The sequence below is a fragment of the Barbatula barbatula genome (genome assembly GCF_947034865.1).
Source record: "Barbatula barbatula genome assembly, chromosome: 23".
NCBI classification, from domain to species: Eukaryota; Metazoa; Chordata; class Actinopteri; order Cypriniformes; family Nemacheilidae; genus Barbatula; species Barbatula barbatula.
The window spans coordinates 925,664-948,387 of record NC_136786.1 but is presented as its reverse complement, the minus strand read 5'-3'; the positions used below and the strand labels follow the sequence as shown (position 1 = coordinate 948,387).

The 22,724-nt window shown below is 40.6% G+C and overlaps 1 protein-coding gene across 1 annotated transcript in view; it reads left to right on the top strand.

The window, feature by feature from the left end:
• Nucleotides 1–22,724, top strand: part of scn5lab (sodium channel, voltage gated, type V-like, alpha b) — a gene marked incomplete at its 3' end in the record, with an annotated part of 67,423 nt that overhangs the window by 18,262 nt on the left and 26,437 nt on the right. Inside the window, exons 8-15 of the mRNA XM_079488347.1 lie at nucleotides 1,913–2,054; nucleotides 2,222–2,419; nucleotides 2,511–2,678; nucleotides 2,790–3,131; nucleotides 5,279–5,387; nucleotides 7,517–7,755; nucleotides 10,114–10,287; nucleotides 10,369–10,725. Of these exons, the coding sequence (XP_079344473.1) occupies nucleotides 1,913–2,054; nucleotides 2,222–2,419; nucleotides 2,511–2,678; nucleotides 2,790–3,131; nucleotides 5,279–5,387; nucleotides 7,517–7,755; nucleotides 10,114–10,287; nucleotides 10,369–10,725 (1,729 nt within the window). The remainder of the gene's footprint in view (nucleotides 1–1,912; nucleotides 2,055–2,221; nucleotides 2,420–2,510; nucleotides 2,679–2,789; nucleotides 3,132–5,278; nucleotides 5,388–7,516; nucleotides 7,756–10,113; nucleotides 10,288–10,368; nucleotides 10,726–22,724) is intronic.

Below are 22,724 nucleotides of genomic sequence, written 5' to 3'. Positions count from 1 at the left end.
TATATTTTTGCTGCAGAATAAAGCAGATTCACAGACGAAAGTCCACGCAGGACATCTTCAGACATCATCTGGTCCTGTTCTTGTCATGTTTCTGATTCTTATCTGTCCAAATCACTATAAAGTCATTTAAAGTTTTTGGGGTTTAAAGGTTTATGCCCTATGATAAGATGGCAGACAATAAACCTGATCGCATCAGCTGTTTCTCCAGCCGTCAGGCGGATGTTAAAGGCTCGTGCTTCTCTTTCATATTACCGTGATGTGTCTTTAGATCATAAAGCATTGATTTCTCGTCATCTGAACCTTCTCTTTGTATTTAGTGACTGTACAGTGTTATAGTGATACGTTTGTCTACGTGACTCCAGTGGATCAGAAGCGCCACCTGATCCAGAAACATTCAGAGATTAGACTCCCAGAGGAAGAAACCTTGAGGACATCTTGGCTCATAACATCACAACAGTTATGTAGACACGGCCGGTGATGCTGTTTGTCATTCTCCAGACCCGAACACGGCAGCGGGACTCTCTGCTGACCAAAATAGACTTTGTGCCCCTGCAACGTGATCGCACCTGCCATCGTGATGAGTGAGGGGGCTTCTTGCATGAATTCTCCAGGTGTTTTCAGTTTGGGTTCTGTACCCATCTTCAATGTCAGATACCCATCGACAGATCATTGACAGGAGTTAACTACAATAATCATTCTCTTTATAGATCCTGTTTTCAATGTAAAGTTTGCTGCTTTACTAATATTTTATTTACATCCGATTACAGTTTATTTCTTGAGTGCCTTTCACAAAAGAAAATGGAAATATCGAAAAATGTAATCATGAAAATTAGTTTATAACTGGAAGAAAAATGTAGTTAAGTTTTCTTGTTTTCAAGCATATTTGCAATTTAGCTTTTCATGTAAATCAAACTTGTATTTTTTGTGGACACCTAAAGGAATTATTTCATTCTTTTGTTCGGGCAGCCGCTGTAAATTCCGTCGGTCTCAGGGTTTGGGGTCCGAGTGCACGTTCTGACATTGCGTTCCTGCTCAAGAAAGGAAACGGCAGCTGATATCAGCGTGTCTGGGGTCCAAGGCCCCCGTCCAAATCGAATTGAAGTGGGGCCCATCCATTAGCACGTCCTTCAGGGACACTGCGAGGTGTCTGAGTGCGATAGCGTCCGTCATCCACACCCTCACGCTTTCAGCATGCCAGCCTGCTGAGAGCCGCTTGCCGCCTGCCCGGGTCGAGCGAGACTGGTAAGAGATGCCTGGCAGGGGATGAAGAAATGGGTACGAGTGCTGGCGCCACCAGCCTCTCATGGCCACCGCTCAGAGAACCTGTCATGAGACCCCGTGACCGTCATCTTTCCAGAACTGATCACGTGATCAGATGATGATATGGGATCCTATCAGAAATCAGATCGATTATTGATGAGCTCTGGCAAAGACTTTGTATTGGTTTTCAGAGATTGATGTGTTTTATGTAGTTCCTGATGGATCAAGGAAATATTTCAAGGCTCATTCGCATTTTAAAACGGTCTTCTGTATAACAGTTTGTGGTACTTGACAACAGCATTTCAAGAGCTTTATATTGCGCAAAAAGTTGAAACAAAGAAGTTAAATAGTTTTGGTTTTTCTAAAAGCGTTCACAACCAAACTTGTAGCGAGTTATTTACATTTTAATTTAACTTTTTTTATTTAGGTAATTTTCAATGTAATTATTAACAATTTAATTGTTTTTTTATTTCGTTTTTCATTTATTGGAAATTTATGGCTCGATCTCATTTTACATTTTCATTTAATCTCAGTTTTTCAAGTAATGTTTAGGCCTAAATTAGATTTGATTTCTATTAACAGAAATATTTCAATAATTAAAGTGAATTATAATAATCCATTTTGTGACAAAGTTTCTTCCTCTGGTCTTCAGGAAATGTCCGGATGGTTTTGAATGTATGAAGACGGGCCGGAACCCAAACTACGGCTACACGAGTTTCGACACCTTCGGCTGGGCTTTTCTCTCGCTCTTCAGACTGATGACTCAAGATTACTGGGAAAACCTGTATCATCATGTCAGTGGTTCTCTATTCAAACACACATCTGGTACTCAGGATAACTGTGCTGTGCATGTTCATCATTTTTCTTAACATCCAATGACAAGATTTCCACCTGACACACATCATGACATTCAGAGAGAAACGGTCATGACAGACTTTTCTGTTTTCTTGTGTTTTAACAGACTCTGAGGTCAGCGGGAAAGGCTTACATGGTGTTTTTCGTGGTGGTGATCTTTCTGGGATCTTTCTATCTGGTGAATCTGATTCTGGCTGTGGTGGCCATGGCCTATGAGGAGCAAAACCAGGCCACCATCGCTGAAGCCCTCCAGAAAGAACAAGAGTTTCAACAGGCTATGGAGCAGCTGAAGAAAGAGCAACAGGTATGAAAAGGGGTTTAACACGTTAGACTGAAGAGAGGGAGATATTGAAACGTCATGTACACGTGCCACCTCGTGTTGTCTGCTTCTGCAGATGGCTCAGAAAGCACAGGAAACTGAATCAATCCTGACGGCAGACGTGTCGCCCTTCTCCTCACAGGACAACAGAGGAAATCTGGACCGGAGGAAAAGCTCGAGGCCGATGTCAGAGGGGACAGAAGACGGCAAAACCACAAAGCTGGACGCTATTGAGGGAATGAAGGTACTTCAACTTCAATATTCTCCTCCTTTAAAATATGACCTAAAATTGAATGTTTTATTACTTAATGGTCATTTTTATCTACAGCTTATGTTTGTCTGTAATTTCCTTTAGCAAACACATTCTCTGCTGGTCCGAACTCTCTCCCTGCGGGCCAGGCGTGAAAGTCAGGGCAGCATCTTTAACTTCCGACCGCTGAACAAGGACTCCGAGCTGGATTTCGCAGATGACGAGTTTAGCAATCACGGAGACGCGGACAGCCGCGGCGGCTCGCTGGCTCTGCCCTGGAACCGGCGACGGACGAGCGCTCTGAGCACCTGCAGTCACAGCTCGCAGTTCTTCTTCCCCAGTCTGAACGGGAAACTGTTCGTGGCCATCGATCAGAACGGAATCTCCAGTCAGGGGCCGCTGTCTCCACTTCCAGCCTGCACCATGGAGAAGGTCAAAGAGGAAAGTGTGAGTGTCTTTGACGGGACCCACGTCTGGTTTTCCAACCTTGAAAATGGGTGCAATTTGTGCATGGAGCCACATTAAGATCCTCACATCATACCAAAAGAATCAAGATCTAAAAGGATATATTAAGATATATTTTATTCTCCTTAAACTACAGACATGCAGATTTTGGAAAATGCTTTTTCAAATTTTTAACCTTTCAGCATTGACATGTAATGTATTATTAGCTGAACAAAGTTGAACAAATGTGGGAATTATAGATTAAAGCACAGAGTTTAAAGTTAGACTCTCAATTCCACTATTGCACAAAAGTAATCCCTTACTTTATCAAGGGAAAAGTAATTGAATTACAGTATCTAATAACTTCATAACTAGTTACACACCACATTCTCCTCTAGTATGAACTTTATTCATTCATTCATTCATTTTCTACCGCTTATCCGGGGCCGGGTCGCGGGGGCAGCAGTCTAAGCAGAGATGCCCAGACATCCCTCACCCTAGACACTTCCTCCAGCTCTTCCGGGGGGACACCGAGGCGTTCCCAGGCCAGCCGGGAGACATAGTCCCACCAGCGTGTCCTAGGTCTTCCCCGGGGTCTCCTCCCGGTCGGACGGGCCCGGAGCACCTTCCGGGGAAGGCGTCCAGTAGGCATCCGTAACTGATGCCCAAGCCACCTCAGCACAAGTCTCTATGAACTTTAGTAAATAGATAAACTGTAATAAATTCCGTACTTTAATATTCATTTTAGGAAGGCTCAAAACATTAAAATATTTGACTTCCGGTTACTCTAGTAAATACTATAACATACTGTTATCTTTTTTTCAAATCACTTTAGCAAACGTCTCAATTTGTTCATATTTGTCTCAAATATGTTACACTGGATCACAAACTGGTCTTAAGTTGCAATATTTCGTTTTTTTCAACCCCCTCAGATTCCAGAGTTTTAAACGGTTCTATCTCCCCCATTTATAGTCAAATCCTAACAATATCCCATACATCAGTAGAAAGCTTTATTCTTCAGCTTTCAGATTATGTAAAAATCTAAATTTCCAAAAATGTACCCATAAGACTGGTTTTGTTGTCCAGGGTCACATATAATCTCGTTTCTTTCTTAGAGAAACAGCGGAGACTTTAAAGATCTCTCTTTTTCCCCATCTGACATTTAGGTTTTCGCATTCATATTTTTTTGTACCAAACTGAAAGTAAAAGCGCTGTGCCAAAAATATCAGACATCCTCATAAAGCTGTCTGGATTCTGGAGTGAGGCATGGAAACCCTGTTGTCTTGGCGATGCAGCCATGGTAACATAGCAACAGATGTTGAATAAGAGTTAGCGTGTGGCCCAGTGGTGTTTTCCGGCAGCGGTGGGCGTTCGGTGGGCTGTGATAAAGCACTCCTGCGTCATACCTGCCATCAGAAACGCATTATACAATCAGAGGGTCATTCTTACAGACCACCATCATACAGTAGACATGAAAACATCCGCTGTAAGAGTGTTTGACAGAAATTAACATCATTTTCAACAGATTCCCATAGTAACAATATCTGTTATCTGTTTGAGTGTTGTCTGATGATTTGCGTGTTTGTGTGTTTTAGCAGTTTTAACATCACAATGGTTACTCTGAGGTTTTCTCTGCTACAGACAGGAATGATTGTCCATTTATGTGTCTTGTTGAAGAGAGACGTGCTGTTATTTTTAAAAGCACTCAGACTTTAGATTTTCCCAGAAACTGCAACATCAAAAGTCTCTTAATTATTTTCAGAAATCAAGTGGAGAGCACAAGTCTCATGTGTGTGTCAGATATTTCTCAGAAATGTGTCTGTCATGAGAGTTTGAGAAGAGATGTCAACAGTCTGTCAAACTGAGCCGAGATTTGTCTCGTCTGTCATCGAAAGATCTCAATATTAGTGAAGATCTCAATATCAACTCAAACATTTCTCATCACATTTACTCAAATCCAGATGATTTGACCTCTACGGTCTACATTCATTTAAACCTCCAAACTCTTCATGAATTTAACAACTACACGTTTTCATTTCTTTTAAGATTAAAAGAAACATCTGTGACTAAGTTGATACTTAAAGGAAACACAACTCGTCTGAGCCGTTTTATCTGCAAACGTCTCAGTTTGTTCACATTTCGTTTTACAGGGTCACAACTCCACCAATGAGCTGAGCAGTATGCTTCTGCCCCAGCTGCCCCAGGTGGGTCGAGACCGGACCCTGAGCGCCACCAGCTACATCACTGATGCCATGGAAGGTAAGACAGACGTACAACTCCACACAAACCACCCGACAACAGCTACGAGCGAGCCGGCGCTGAGGCCGTGATGAGATTCTAGTTCTCAAACGTTTCGGCACCGGCGAAATCCACAGGAAATATTTTCCTGCGAGGTGCGTGCAAGGACAGCCGGAGCGTCTCCATCTGCTCGCGGTTAATATCGCCCCATGAGATGTCACTTGCTGTTGTTTTCAGTGTCTAGGTGTTACCCCCCCACTGCTGCGTCGGAACACGAGCAGACTGTGACATCACCTGACTTGAGCCGTCTTACACAGAAAAGGGTTCTTGTAGTTTAAGAGAGTTTTTGTACATCATTCAGCGTTTAGTTTTCTTTGTTTGTGATGGTGTTTCTGGGAAAGTCTTTCTCTAACAACAAACCTTAATCTCACATTTTTACATGGCAGGATTCGTATTATGAGATACGTACACATACATTCATTTGTTCGGCTGGAGTGTTATGTTAAAACAGACGGGTATCTGTGCTGTGGAAATGTCATCTATTATCAAAAATGGCCCATATGTTGTATTTCGCTCTCATTCGGTTGGTCAGCACAAAAGTTGCTAACAGTAGAGGGTCTGAGCACAAAGCGTTCTGAGTTTAGATCTGCTAGCATGTGAAAATGCCAATCCGTGTTATCACGCGTGTGAGCGCTGACACGGCAGGACCGAGTGTACCGTAATGAGCCTGTGTTGTCAGGTGACACGGCAGCCATAGATGACGCTCGCTGTTTTATTTGTACATGAAACGCTGACACAAGTGCTCAGGTTGGGCTTTTATAAAAAGAAATGAGCGTTGTAATTTTCTAGGAAAACCATGCAAAAGAACGCTGTGAAAATGAGTTTCATAACTTAACAAGAAGAAGAAGAAGGAGAGAGTTGAATGTTGTGGTGTTTGCTGGTCAGTGTGATGAGATGAAGTGTGACAGGTCAACTGCACCTGCTGCCGTGAATGACACCGGCGCTTGGCTCATCGCAGGAGTTTGGAGCACATTACTGCCGCACATCCACATGCGGGAGACTTCCGTGTTTGTTTCATTTCTCATTACATCGCTGTGTCCACCGCATGTTAAGCTTGTTTTGACCTCTGGACGATTCTAGAAGAACAATTGGTATTACTTTTTTAAATGTGTATGTGTATAATGATTTATAAAAGTAGTTTGAATGCCTCGTAATGCACCTTATAATGCATTGTAATGTCATGTGGAAAATTGCAACTACAGTTAATAGAATTTGCATTTTGAATTTGCTTATAATTCTCTACAACAACATTTCATGTATTTCAACACACATTATGAACAATTATAATGCATCATACCATTTAAAAACCCTTTATTATGCATTATACATAAAGGCTTTGTCAACTATTTTTTCAGAATTAAATTGGGATTTTATTTAATGAATCAACCTAATCTGTCTATTTCACCTTGTTCGTTCAGTTTTATTTGAAATTGAATTCTTCAGATCTAAATTCCAATTGGATGAGCTGCACATCTACAGTATGATTGTATGTTCAGTTTAACAAGGCAAGATGCTGCGTTGCTTGGCAACTATAAACAGCCTACTGTATTTACAGAACTACATTTACATGTAGCAGACGCTTTTATCCAAAGTGACTTACAAAGAGTTCAGGGAGCAATAATCGATATGTCATAAAAGATCAATAGTACATTGGGTGCTAATACAAAGTTACTAGTTTCAACAAAAGCCAGACCACTACCTGTTGAGAAAAGAGAGAGGCTTAGTGTACTTTTTATTTCATTTGTCATTTCATTTGTTTCACTTGAATAATTGAATGACAAAACGTATTTTTGTATTTAAATAGTGAAGTAATTTCTTCAATAAAATAAATCTAAAATACATATAATCTAAATGAATACTTATGAAATGATACTTTAAAGATTGAATTAACCCCCTATGTGTGTTATATTGCAGTTGTCTGATTTTTATTAACATACAGTGGTTTTACAATGGTAAAGAGAGAACACTACGTAAACATGGTGAACTCATATTTATATGTATACATTTGGCAGTATATAAATTCCAAAGTTTGTGTTCACTGTGAATTTAAGCCACAGGATTGTAGATGTGACTCATGTTTGTTTTAACAGAGCTGGAGGAAGCTCAGCAGAGGTTTCACCCGTGCTGGTACGTGTTCGCTCACAAGTATCTGGTGTGGACGTGTTCTCCCGACTGGCTGAAACTGAAGGAATGGGTGACGATAATGGTGATGGATCCCTTCCTGGATCTGGCCATCACCATCTGCATTGTCCTCAACACGCTCTTCATGGCACTGGAACATTATCCCATGACCGACGAGTTCAACAAGATGCTGTCTGTGGGCAACCTGGTGAGCGTCATGTCAACATCATGTGCTTTTCATTTATTATAGCGCAGAAATGATGAAAGCTGTACGGCAGGTAAGCGATTGTGCTTTGTGTCATATGTTGATCATTCAGCGTGTGTTTTGTGAAGCTGTCGAGGGTTTTCAGTCACATCAGGACAGATCAATACTGCTGTCTTCTCCAGTGAAGTCGTGTAGTGAAGCGTGCAGGTGTCGAGTCTCTTCGGTGTCAGGATGAAACGTCCCTTAGCTTGTGTATGTCTGTGTCATCTGGATATTACACGTGTGTACCTTTGCCCTGGACTAAATCTACTTGATATTACATTTTGTTTAAAGATGAAACATGTTTCTGTGCTGCTGTCGTCACCAAACTAAACCACAAAACTAGTGCTGTTTTTGTGACAGGTTTGCTGAAAATCTCACAAACGCGCACGGGTTGCATGCACAGCATTTAAGTGACAGAGAGAGAGAGACCCTGGGGCTCATAAAAACCAAAAAGTGTTCATGTTTGAAGAAAATAAAGATCCATGTCAAGATGTCCAGACAACACAGATTTCTTACAGCTGACCGTTGGGGGCATTTGGTTGTCACTATCCTCACACATCAAAACGATGATGTCATTACAAAATGTCCAAGCGTGTCTCGTCTGTCACATTGGCCGCAGGATGAACTCTGAGGGTTTTCGGACACGGCCTGAGACTCAATAGATGGTCAGAGATGAGTTTACCACTTCATGGAGAAGTTAATGTTTGAAGCTGGTGGTGGTGTGACAGGAGATGTCTCTCCAGACGCAGTCAGGTGGAGTCTGTGAGTGTGTGTGTGTGTGTGTGTGTGTGTGTGTGTGTGTGTGTGTGTGTGTGTGTGTGTGTGTGTGTGTTGATGTCTTAAGCAGCTGGGAGGAATTTGGAGTTCAGTGAGCGTCAGTAATGTTTGCATCGGGAGGCTCTGGGCCGCAGGCGTCCGGTTATGTGCTTCATGATGTATCGGTCTGAATCTCTTTTGCTTGCCAACATCTCAATGTTAGTGATGTTAAAACGAATTGGTAGAAAGACTTGAATAAGTTTACATTTTAAGTAGAGATTTTAAATGTCTGGGTTAAAATTTACTGCAAAATCAAAAGATGTGACATCTGTGATACTGTAATGTCAACACAATGAGGTTCTCTTTATTCTGCATGATGTCATGTCTTTAAAAATCACTCTGTTATAGCTTATTCAGTATAATTGTGTATTAAAGTAGTCAAAAAATACTTTTGAGAATAACAACAAATAAACAAAAGGGGTTACTTGAATTAAAATAATGTCCCAGTGCAAACTCTTCAAATTGTTTTTCGGTTGAAAATGTGTCCTGGAGACATTTTGTTGAGATCGGCCCTCATGAAGAATTAGGAGGTTTGTCCAGATTTCCTGTTATTGGTTAGATGAAAGCGTTCATTAGGGATGCGAGTAGATCTGCTCATCTTCAGCGGCAGATGTTTGGTCCTCCTCTCCCGTCTGTGTCACGTACCACAGTCACATCCAAACGCTCCACTCCAGAAACATGAAACAGAACTCGACAGACAAACAAACAGCAGACCTGTCGTGTGCAGCATCCTGGTGTCCATGGTAACGAGGAGCGATGGCTCATGGGAGATATACAGAGGGGTTTCCTGAGTTAGCAAAAAGCACTGTAATATTAACTAGGGACGCACCGATGTATCAGTCCCGATATTATTCATTATTTCATTTTATTACGGATTGTTAAACCATCGGCATGTCGGCAATAGCATGAAAAAAACCGATAAAGGCGGTTTATTAATTAACTGCACAGAGACAATGAGTTGCATGGCTGAATAATCCAACGTTTTGTCTAAGCAAAATTGTTAAAAGAGTTTATTTGAGTTTTTTAAAGAAATGTTCAATGTTAAGGCAAATATGAGTAAATGTTGTTAATAAAATAAATTTGGGTCCGTAAAAATCACCTTTGAAGATTGTCATGTTGTCTTACCTTGTGCTTCTCGTAAAATGTTAAATGGATCCTATTCATGTTCAGTAAAATTAGCAAAAAACTAGCTAGTGTTGTAAAGTACTTTATGCAATTGACCAATATCGGAATATAGTTTGTTAAAAGAGGTGCATCCCTAATATTTACTATGGTAAACACTTTATTAAGCTTTGTTAATGTATGGTACATGTATTAACTACTGTATAGTGAATTTATAAACTGTAGTATACTTTAGGATTCACTATAGTAGGGTTCAGAGATTTGGACCAAATGTGGAAAACACTGTATATTATATACATATCTATACTGTATACTTGTCAAGTGTGATATAAAATACACATATAAAGGAATCTTCATGTCTGACTGTGATGTTTTTCTCAGGTGTTCACTGGGATCTTCACAGCAGAGATGGTCCTGAAGATCATCGCTCTGGATCCGTATTATTATTTTCAGCAGGGCTGGAACATCTTTGACAGTCTGATCGTCAGTCTGAGTCTGATGGAGCTCGGTCTGTCCAACGTTGAGGGTCTGTCTGTCCTGCGCTCCTTCAGACTGGTATCGGTTTCACTTTAGACAAGTTGACTTAAAACGTCTGGTGGTTGTTTTTGTTTTATTGAACGTCGCTTTCTCTTACAGCTGAGAGTTTTCAAGCTGGCCAAGTCATGGCCGACGCTAAACACGCTAATCAAGATCATCGGGAACTCTGTGGGAGCTCTGGGAAACCTCACACTGGTGCTGGCCATTATCGTCTTCATCTTCGCCGTGGTGGGCATGCAGCTGTTTGGCAAGAACTACGAGTCGTGCGTGTGTAAGATCTCGAAGGATTGCACTCTTCCCCGCTGGCACATGAAGGATTTCTTCCACTCGTTCCTCATCGTGTTCAGGGTTCTGTGCGGCGAGTGGATTGAGACCATGTGGGACTGCATGGAGGTCGCCGGTCAGCCGCTCTGTATCCTGGTCTTCATGCTGGTCATGGTGATCGGAAACCTTGTGGTGAGTTTTCTCTTCTTATTTTTGGGATGTTTGACCGTTGGAACAACCGTTGGTGGTATATTTCCTCACAGATATTCTGCAAACACTTTTAAAGTGTATCTGAACTGTGATTGGTGTTTGGGGTCTGTATATCATGTCTCTTTGTTTTAATGACCGTTGACCTCTTGACATTTTTGCTTGGCATTTTGGTGGACTGCTGTCCTGTGTCGTGCCTCTCTCTCATTTCTGCCGTGCTCCAGATTTTTGGCTCTTGTGTCTCTTGCGGTTGTGCTCGCTTCACAATTTAGTTCTGCTTTTAACAGGACGTGTGTGGGCCTCTCCGTGTGTTTGTATGTTTCTACAGCAGCATGTTACTGTATTATTTATGGATGTCAGTATTTATATAGTGCTTTTTACCATTTTCATTCTTACTATTGACTATAAGCAAAATATTAAAGTTATACAAACAAAAAACAGAATACACACAGGTTCATATACAACCACATACATAAAGGACAACTCCACACACACAGAGCACAATATACACACACACACACATCGTGGTTATCTCAGAAAAACATACATGATAGTTAGGAAGTGATTGTAAAATTCTGTCATCATTTCCTCACCCTCATGTAAATCATAGCTGCGTGTGTGCGTGCGTGCGTGCGTGTGTGTGTCTCATTTAGCACACAGCTCAAACACATTTTATTGTTCTGAGTTTATCAGGGGTGCTGTAAATATTCCCATCAACTCCATTAAACTGAGTTTCAAGCTCCTCTGCACTCACATACTGTATGTCAATATGAATTATATGAATTAAAATATTTTCCTTGGATTTCTGTACAGTCCATAATAATCAACAGACATTCTTTGAAGCGAATAAACAATCATGACTGTAATGATGGTTGATCAGTGGATGATTTTTAATCAAATGTTTTATGTTTTCTGAAGTGTCTGGGGTGTTTCACTCAATGGCTCAGTTGTAATAGAGCTTCAATCTCAATATCAGCCCACTGTGAAATTCCACCTGAAGCCTTTGGGTAACCTTTACACATCCCTGAACGGCCAGCATGTGATTTTCAAAAGCTGTGCAAAATATTGTTTTGAGGATGAGGGCTGGTTTCATCTTTGCATGTTAAACAGAGTTTGTCAAGTCAAGTCAACTTTATTTATATAGCGCGTTTTACAATTTTCAATGTTACAAAGCAGCTGTACAAGAAAACATATTGACAATAAGCAAAACATGTAGGTTATACAAGTCAGCACAAAAAAAGGTGAAAACACAGAAGACAGACACAGACACACAGATTCAGACACACCCGTACACAAAACACTCCACACAACACACACAAACACACACACTAACATCCACTAAAACAGACACACACACACACACACACACACACACACACGGACAGGGGCCATCACCTGGAACCACACACCCAAGATAAGGAGAGAGAAAAACAAATAAATAAATTCCTATATGCAGTGTTAATTAAATAAGACTATAAAATTCTAGCAGCCCCCCCGGCCAGGCATCAGTGCAACAGTATGCAAACAGTGGCGAGGAACCCAAAACTCCATTGGAGGAGAAAGAAACCTCAGAGGGAAACCAGGCCTAACCAGGGGATTCCAGTTCCCCTCTGGCAAAAACTGCTGCCTCTGCACAACAAGGCAAAATAAATATACATTTTTAAAAGATCATCATTAATAATCTAATAGCAGCTGAGATTTTGTAGTGAAGACGTGTCAAGTCGGTGCGTCCTTCTTTGTCCAGCTCTGTCATCTCAGCTTTTGTCAGGTCTTGGCATGGGCTGCGTTTGTGTTTCATAAACACTGCAGATGTGTGGCATGGCTCAAATATTGCCAACTGATCTCTCGCTCTCATTCGCTCATTTGCATACGGCAGTTAAAGGTCAAATAGTTCTGAAAGTTACCTTTGTTATAATGTTGCTATATTTAGATCATTCAGAATAGTTACTTAGTGGACTGTGGAAGATGTTCAAAGGGCCACATGTCTCCACACATGAAGTCGATCCACTGACGTGATGGACATTTGCACATAATGTCATCAAATAACAAATAAAAGGTGATGGTTTTTCTTTATTTGTTACATTGTGACATCTATTTCATCCTACTGTTTACGTCTCAACAGATTATCTGTGTCCTTTTATGCAGAACATTTTTTACCGCACATTTCTACGTTTTTAAGGTTTTATTTACACAATTAAAACTTGTTTGAAACAGCATCATGTCATTTAAGATATCCCCATAATTCTTTATTTGTAAATAAATAAAACGTGCAGACATCAGGTCTTCTTTTAGATGTTCATTGTTTAAAGAGCAGAATTATTCAGGCATTTCTGTCATTAAACGTGTTGGTGATAAGCTCCGGATTTGGATAACAGGTGTCACCCGTAGCTTTATTTCTAAAGATGAAGGGGGTGTGAGATGGATTCGGCATTCCCAGGAATCCAATCCTGCGGGAACACAGCGTGTAAATACAGCCGGATTACACATCTGCTCCGCCTTCCAAGTCTGTGGCTGGTTTTGTTTGTAGGTCATTGGGTTGAGATGAGATGAGATGAGGTTTCTGTCCTCTTTTTACCTTATGAACGATTCAGAATAAAATTGTGTACCTTACATTTAGACACAGAACTACATTTACATCATAAACTATCCATTACAGTGATAGGTCACCCAAAAAGAAGAAATCTCTCCACCTCTTTTCATCCTCATGTCATGTCAAACCTGTATGGGTTTGTTTGTTTGTTTCTTCAGAACACAACAGAAGATATTTTGAAGTATGTTGATCACCAAAAACACCAAACTCCATTGACTTCCGTTGTATTGACATTTCTCAAAATATCATCTGTTGTGTTCCACTGAAGAAAGACAGATTTACAAGAGACGTCATCAATGTGTCACACTGAGCTCAGATTCGTCTCGTCTGCAATCAAAAGTCAATATTAGTGAAGATCTCAATATCAACTCAGTTTGATGATGAGAGGAACTGTGAGTCTGTCATTGGCATCTTAAGTTTCTGAGTGACCGACATGTCAGCTTCAGGTTTAACTAGTGAGGTGGATCCAGACTGGCCGGTTTGCTCGGTGCAATAGAGAAATTTCAGAATTTTTCATTTTTACTTTCAATAGCACTTTTCAAATGTGCATAAATATATAATAGTACAGACAGTTGAGACAAACGTAAATACTAAAAATGACGAAGTACAACCATTATTTTCCAGAAAGATCTACATTGATAATACATACATACAACTGTCTGGTCCATCTCAGAAATTCATCCCGTCTGCACAAAACTTGTTCAATTTAAAGCCAATTTGATCTAAAAGCAGTTTGTATTGTAAGAGTATTAAGGCAGCGTTACAGCTGTACATCAGTGTCCTTGTATGGACGGATCAGATGGTATGTTCTGTCTGTGATTGTCACGTCTAGATAAGCGTGTGTGTAACCGGATCTTCAGCTGTCTATCTGTATTGATCATGTGTGTGAATTCTCTCTGTTCCTCTGGACACTGATGCCTGTTAATACCAAGGTATGACCGCTGGCAGTTTACACCTAATGGGTGTCAAGAGAGTTCGTGCAGTGTGTTTTTATTATTTGTACTTCATAGACCGTTTTATTGCTGAAAGTGTTAACTGTGTCCTGCACAGATGTTGCGATATAATGTCAGTATTTGTTTTTATAACGTGTGTGGAGATCGCAGTTATCACCGATCAAATAACAGCAGTTTATGAAAACATATTAATTTCTTTCATTAAGGCTCGTTCACAGACAGGTGTTTTAAACAGTTCACATTCGTCGTGCTCTTTCATGTGAAAGTCAGTATGGATGAAGGTGTCTGCTAAATGTTTACAGCGTAAGCTCTCAGAATGAAACTCTGGCTGTGTCTGAAACCACACACTCGTTAACTCGTTCCCTCCTTCACTATTCCCTATGTAGCGAATACTAAATAGTCCGCTATATAGGGAAGAAGGGAGTGAAAATGAGTGAACGATTTCGGACACTGACTTAATATATAACCTGCGTCTGACAGTACTGTCGCGGCCATTCCTCATAACCATTTTATTAAACAAGCTGTAATATAAGCCTTAAATTCCTTTTGACCTTATTTGTCACGATTTTGTATACGTTTTTAATAAAGAGAACAAAACAACTGTTTGCCATGTTTATTTTAAGATAGGAGACAGGGAGCGGTCCCAGACACAGCCTCTATCTCTCCCATGAGCACTGAGAACAAGTATTATAGAAGTGTTTGTCAAGTTCATCAGCTGCACGTGGTTGCCGTGCCATGTCCAAGCGTTCACATCTCTGTTTTGGTGTTCTTGTGTAACGTTTATTTTCCACGCTGAAATGATTTTCCTGTAGGCTGTATTTCCTTTGTTAGTGAGTGTTTGTTGTTCTGCTTCTGCGTTGAGAGAGATGTGGAGATGTTTCTTTGACCCTCTGACGGACGGAAGCATTCGCCTGTCACCTGTCGTGTCAGTAAAGGTAGTGAGTGTATGATAATGCTGGCCAGCTGTCTGAGGTAATGGCTTATTTTTAGGCGCGCGGATCCAGTGGACGTGGGTGCGGTTTGTGTACAGTTAAGGTATGTTTGGCGTCCAGCACCTCGACTCACTTTACTGTGAGCTCACACACCGTCTATGTTACACGGAAACAACGGCAAAGAATTTTTCAGTCTGAGACGTTACGTGTGTTTGAAGTCAGCAGGTGTAGAATGAAGTCGAGCTTATAATCCTTGAGCTTAGCTTCACTTTATGGGGTAAATAAGCAGATCGCAGGTGGATGAGACTGAGACGTGTCCTCTGGAGACACTGGGCCTCATTTATGAACCAAGCGTACAACTGAAAACGGGGCTTACGGTTATTGATCAAAATGGTAAATCAAAATTTACAGTAAAAGTAAAACATTTTATAAACTACAGAAATCCATTCTAATGAAAACAGACAAAACCATGATTTAATGTTTTGTTTATTTCCAGACCGGTTTGTGGGGGCAGAAGACCGCTGGTTCTTGCCTCTGACTGACAGATCTGAAAGAGAAAAAAATTTATGAAGCAAATAAAAAACTGCATGTTCTTGATTTAAGCGGCATGAAATGCAAGATTAGCATTATATCCCGTTTAGAAACATGCACCTGTCTCCTCTGCCACAGTCCATCTAAATATTTTTTTATATAAAAAACCCATTTAATACACATTTAATCGCAGACATGACCAGCATGGCTCAATTTACACCTACAACACATCACTGTAACTTAAACACAGTTCTTTAAGACTGAAGTCAGATTAATTTAGTTTAAATTTAAATATATTATACAACCACAGTAATTTAAAGCAACAACAACACCTTCAGAGTAAAAATAGTGAAACAATAATAATTGATTAATTGCGGTCATATTTCCAAAACATAAATATCCAGTAAATATCCAATAAAAAATACCAACCTCAGCTGGAGTTCAGTTCGCTGTTGCTTTTTTTAAAGATCTAAGCGCATGGTCTAAAGCGCAGGGCACTGGTGCACTAACGCTGGATTCACACGACGCGTCAACACTTCTCATTTACTTTGACTGGGTGACGTCACGCGTTGCCGAACTGAATTGTGGGTCCGTCAGCGTCGCTTCACTGGCGTTGCTTGCGGCAAGAAGTTGAAGATTTCTCAACTTTTTAAGGGTCAACGCATTCGTCAGCCAATCAGATCACTGTATGCAAATAACCACGTGCAGGCACTAGCATTCATGCAAGACCGGAGAACAATTTAACTGGCTGTTGTCAAGCGTCGACGCTGATACTCCGTGTGAATCCAGCATTAGGGCGTGTCCAAATTCACATTTGCTAGTTTAAGGATGGGATAAACAGTCAGCGTGACAGGTGCATGGATTCTCTTAATGAGTCATGGGTGTGTTTTGGGCAAAACGTGCGGTAAACCAATCAGAGTCTCATCTCCCATTTCCTTGGGAGCAAGTTGCTTTCACGCCATGGCAGATTTGCTGTTTACCACCGTAATTGTCAAGAGCAAATAGGACGCTTCTCCAGAAAGGAAACGCGTGAGGCGAGAAGTTAAAGCGCGCGAGCAGACCATTTACAGGACAAGCCAGATTTGTATCTTTATGTCCATAATTATGTCTTTTGCATTGTAATCAATTAATTTTTAATATGTGGATGTGTGTGTGCTGCTGTGCATCCCTCTGTGTGTAACAGGCATAATGCACACACACTCTTTAAATAACCAAAAACATTTTGCGGCTTTGACTTTAGAGCAGGTTTCAGCTGGTCAATGGTGCAGTCTATTTCAGTTGCCTCAAAATAGCAACACGCCTGGACACACCTCGTTTTCAGACCAGCACGCCCATGGGCCCATGCGTTTGCTATTTAAACAACATTTCGCAGGACGAAAACTGCATCAGGCTGAAACTAGCAAAAAACACTTGCGTAGCGCCTGCCGCCGCACTGCACCACGTGTAAGGTAGAGTCCAGAGAGGTCCGTGTTGTGTTTCACCAGCGTCTCTATTAAAGCAAATTATAGAAATGTATGTTGTCGTAACGTTGTGGAAATGTCAGTTTTTGTTTAAAATCATTTTCTATGCTGGCACACACACACACCTCCTCCTGTGCTGAAACTCAACTGCATCATTATTTGTCTTGAGATGTTAATGTTGTCTGGAGTGCATTATTTCATTAGATGGCTCTCGAGGAGTTCAGTTGCTCTTCTGGCCTCTGCTGAACATGATAAACGTGATGAACATCATTCATTCTGACCCGCCACGAACACACCGGCCGGCTCCCGCGGTTGAGTCTTCACAACATCACTGTTGCGTTTGTTGCTAATGAAAGTAAATCATTGGGAAAGTTGTAATGACATTAAAGTTTGATCGAGAGGAAAGCTAAGAGGAGAGACGTGTGTGTGTGTGTGTGTGTTTTGGCTCCGTTTCAAAATCTAATGAGTTTCCTGCCGATCTGAATAGAGTCGTGGTTAGGCCGGCTCTTTGTGTCTATATCCATCCGTCTGTTTGTATGTGTATGTACCGCTCTTTCTGTTTGACTGATGTATGAAGAGAATTATTTGCGTGCAAGTGTTTTTTGTGTCTTTGTGTGTCTCTATGTGTTTCATGTAAATGTGTGCTTCCGTGTGTGTGTGTGTGTTTTGTGTGTGCATATGTCTATCATTTGATGACTGGACTACATTTAGTACATTATGTTATGAAGTCATGAAGCTCTGAGCTCTTCTCCACTAAGAACAGATGAATTGAAATGAGGCGTTTATTTTGGGAAAATTACAGGATGATTCAGCACAGGGGATGGGGAATCACTCTGCCCTTGTGTGCCTGAGAGAGAGAGAGAGACACAGAGAGAGAGAGAGAGAGAGAGAGAGAGAGAGAGAGAGAGAGAGAGAGAGAGAGAGAGAGAGAGAGAGAGAGAGAGAGAGAGAGAGATAGAGATAGAGATACAGAGAGATACAGAGAGAGAGAGAGAGAGAGAGAGAGATAGAGATACAGAGAGATACAGAGAGAGAGAGCAGGCTTTTCTATTTTATTATTATTTTTTGGTTCACTCTTCCAAGTCTCTAGGTTTGGCTCCGCCCCAGATGCACTGATCACTGATCATCATGCCATACAGATAAGCAGCATTCTCCTCCACATGACGTCATCTGAGGGCTAATTTATCTAGAAATTGTAAAGACTTTACATTGAACACATCTGACCCTTTTGATTCCAAAGACGGTGTCAGACGCTCACTGATTGGATCATTTGGGGTTTGTGGGCGTGTCCATCTGAGGCTGAGAATGCTTGGTCTATTGTTGTTTAGATGATGGGGGCTTCTTGGGTTGGGGTGGACTCAAGGCCAGTAGATGGAGCGACTCTTCTCACATATTGAAATGCCATGATGGTGATTTATGATTTATTCCTCACCGGGGTCAAGTGGGCCGCCCTCATTGTGTTCATATATTGCAGTGACTCACAAGCCAAAGACATACTTTATAAATAATTGGACGTCCAGTGTTTGTGTACTTCACATGGTCAAACAGACACATCTTCCATCTAACAGACACAACCAGACTGTTTTGTTTTAACAGTATAATTATGTTTGTACTTATGATATATCTCAAATTGTGACTGACGATTTTCATATTAAAGACTCTCAAAGGAGTTAATTTCACTTTGACCAATAAGCAACCACCTGCGAGTCTTTGCACTTTACGAGTCTTCAGTGATAAATCAGATCATTCACAAACTGAACGTATAGATGTGTAATATTGAGTCGTTCTCAGCTCCGGTGACCTCTGGACATGCATGCTTTAGAAGCACCAGCGAGAGCTTAGGAATAATTCAGCCTTAACAGTGTTATCAAGTGAACTTAACACGGGCACGGAAACTGTGATCCAACGAGGAAATGTAACCAGAGCGCCGGGTCACCATTAAGAGGGCAAGTGCGTATATGTGACGTCTCTCATTACCACGGACACAATGAGATTGAGCTGAAAGTCATTCACACTCACTGGCACTGTGATGTCACAATAATCCTAATAATCCCTACATATATTCATTGTAATGCATTTAAAGCTCTTTTTTCTTAAAAAGCTTGCTCCGGTCTTTAAAAACTGAATTTAAATATATACGTTTGTATAATGCAGGTGACATGAATGATCTGCACATTTGGTTTGTAGTGATGTTTGGTTTCCGAGTGATTTTTATGTGACGGGTGTTGAAACTGTAGAAAGAAAGAGTCTTGTCATGTAACCAGAGATGAAGAGCAGCACTGACAGCACGTGACATGCAAAGCCTCTCTGTGTGTTTGGTGTTGGGAGGTGAAATCACAGCCGGCCGGAGTCTTAATTACTCCAGTGTGAAACTCAGAGGTCTGATAGATGAGTCTCTGGAGAGACGTGGCCTTGTGTTCTGTCCTGATCCTCCACAATGAGTCAAACATCACTGTTAATAACGCTCATGATGAACAAACCCTAGTTATGTGCTGCATAAAAGACGTTTCTACTAATAGAAATATTTAAAGGTCCAGTTGAGCATGCAGTTTCTTCCAATCTCATATTAAGGTCCCCGTGAACCGGAAGTTGTGATCGTTCTTACTTCTGTTTTTTGTATAATGGAATTTCTAATGAAAAAAATAGTGGGTGTGGCTGTGATTTGATTGGATGTATAAAACAGCCGTTGCATTTTGAAATGGAGCTGTCAGCAGACTTACAGTAGAAGGGGGCCGCTCCATCTATCAGTTTCAAACCTTCTCCAAATACATATCTTCCGTTTTTATAACATCCATCGCTGAAATTTCGTGAACAAACAAACACAGCTGAACTTTTCTCACTATCGCAAGAGTAACGAGCTGCAGCAGCAGGCCCACAGCGCAGCCAATCATGATGGTAAGCGGGTCTTCCTAAGGCTTGTCATGGCCGTGATTTTCCAGGAGAATTACCCAATAAAGTATGAAAAGTTGAAATGTAACGGATTTACATGTTCGAAAAAACTTTCCGAAACCTGTACGAACACTGGTGGAGATTATGGAAATGCTACGTCATATGTCCAGTTGACCATGTTAAAGATCGTGCTTTCCTGAATCATATACATGTAAAATTGAAAGAATTAAAGTCTCAAACCAAAAGATGTTTTATTTAAAAGTGGAGGCTGATCCAAACCTGCCTAAAATGCCTCGTTTAAAAACGCCCCCACATTTCTATGTCAGTTTGTGAGAAGCGTTGAACAACACTTTTCATTACAAATGAAAAACTTCTTAGTTGGGCTTTCCAAACGAGGACACAATTAGAAATCGGTGGTTAACTTTTGTTTGCAACACAAAAAAAAATCTGAGCACCTTAACACCTGGTTTTGCACAAAGGATGTTTCTAAAAAGCAAATCTGACTCTGTAAGGACCATCTTCTGCTTCTCACTCACAGCCTGTAAGTACGTTTTTTCCTGCCACATGCTTAAGGTATCCGGCCAATCACAACACACTGGGTAGCTGGCCAATCAGAGCACACAGCACTTTTCACAGCGATGAGCTTTGTTAAAAATCGAGGTGTTAAAGAATTTGCACCATAGTATTGCACCATATGTGAAAACTAATGTATTTTTAACCGTAAACTTTGTAAACACACTGTATTACACCAAATACACACAATAATGTTTGTTTTAGCCATACAATTTGACCCTTTTCTGCACGTTTACATTGTAAAGAAGTCAGAATGCATGAAACAGCATTAAATCACCCCTTTAAGAAATTTTAAGACGAGCTATTTGTAAAGCAAAATTAATGAAAAGGAATTCAGTTTATGCTTTAAACTAACAATAACATTTCTGACAGTGGGAAATTAAATACTTTTATACAATTATTTGTCTTACCGCATTAGCAGATATTCTTAAATCAAAATACATTGACTTGAGAATGTGTATATGTATGTCCTGGAAAACAAATGTATCCAGAAAGGAAATCATTTTATCAAGTATGTGAGGTTTGCTACTGTTTTGAATGGTGTGTTTACTTAAAAATACACACTGACAGCAAAGGTGCATCCCAGCAATTGCAAACCACATCTTAGCAACCACCCTAGCAACGAGTTTTTCACATTACATACGTTTTTTATTTTGTTGTTAATGTTAAACTCTAGTTGTGTTTCATGGGTGTCCTGTGAAATGAACCTGTCAGGAATATTACAGTCATACATTGTGTTGTAGTTTGTGTCTGTAGTTGGGTTCAGAGCAACAATGTGACACAGTGTGAGAGCCACGTGATCCCACAATCCAGTGACTCAAACTGAGTGATGCTATCGCAAAAGATCTGGCCTACAGATACCTGACAGGACACCAGCATCTACATTCTGAGCGACAGAGAAACAGACACAAACACACGCACTCTGTCTCTAATGTGTTTGTGACACTTGCTTGACATTTATATTAAAGTATTTATTGTGAAGACTGTGCATGGAACATTATTCAAATGTCATTTCATTAGATTTCTGGCATAAAAACTGAACTTTACAAGTTTAATTGGACTTTCCTCAGGAAGGGGATTCCAAGTGTTACACGTTTAATAATTTTGATTGGCTTTTTTCATTCATGAATTGCGACCGAGCAATTATTAAGAGGAAATTACAGCTGCTCGCAAAAACCTCCAGTTGATTATCAAAGTGCCAGCAGTGTGTGTGCTCGCTGCGTGTGTCTAATCAAAGCTACACAAACACACACGCACACTTCATTCACGTACACACTTACAAATAAACACACAAACACACACTCTTGCACTTCACTCATATACACACACTTTCAAATAAACACACGCACACACACATACTTCATTCATGTACACACTTACAAATAAACACACAAACACACACTCTTGCACTTCACTCATATACACACACTTTCAAATAAACACACGCACACACGCACACTTCATTCATGTACACACTTACAAATAAACACACAAACACACACTCTTGCACTTCACTCATATACACACACTTTCAAATAAACACACGCACACACACATACTTCATTCATGTACACACTTACAAATAAACACACAAACACACACTCTTGCACTTCACTCTTATACACACACTTTCAAATAAACACACGCACACTTCATTCACATACACACTTACAAATAAACACACAAACACACACTCTTGCACTTCACTCATATACACACACTTTCAAATAAACACGCACACACGTACACTTCATTCACATACACACTTACAAATAATCACACAAACACACACTCTTGCACTTCACTCATATACACACACTTTCAAATAAACACACGCACACACGCACACTTCATTCATGTACACACTTACAAATAAACACACAAACACACACTCTTGCACTTCACTCATATACACACACTTTCAAATAAACACACGCACACACGCACACTTCATTCATGTACACACTTACAAATAAACACACAAACACACACTCTTGCACTTCACTCATATACACACACTTTCAAATAAACACACGCACACTTCATTCACATACAC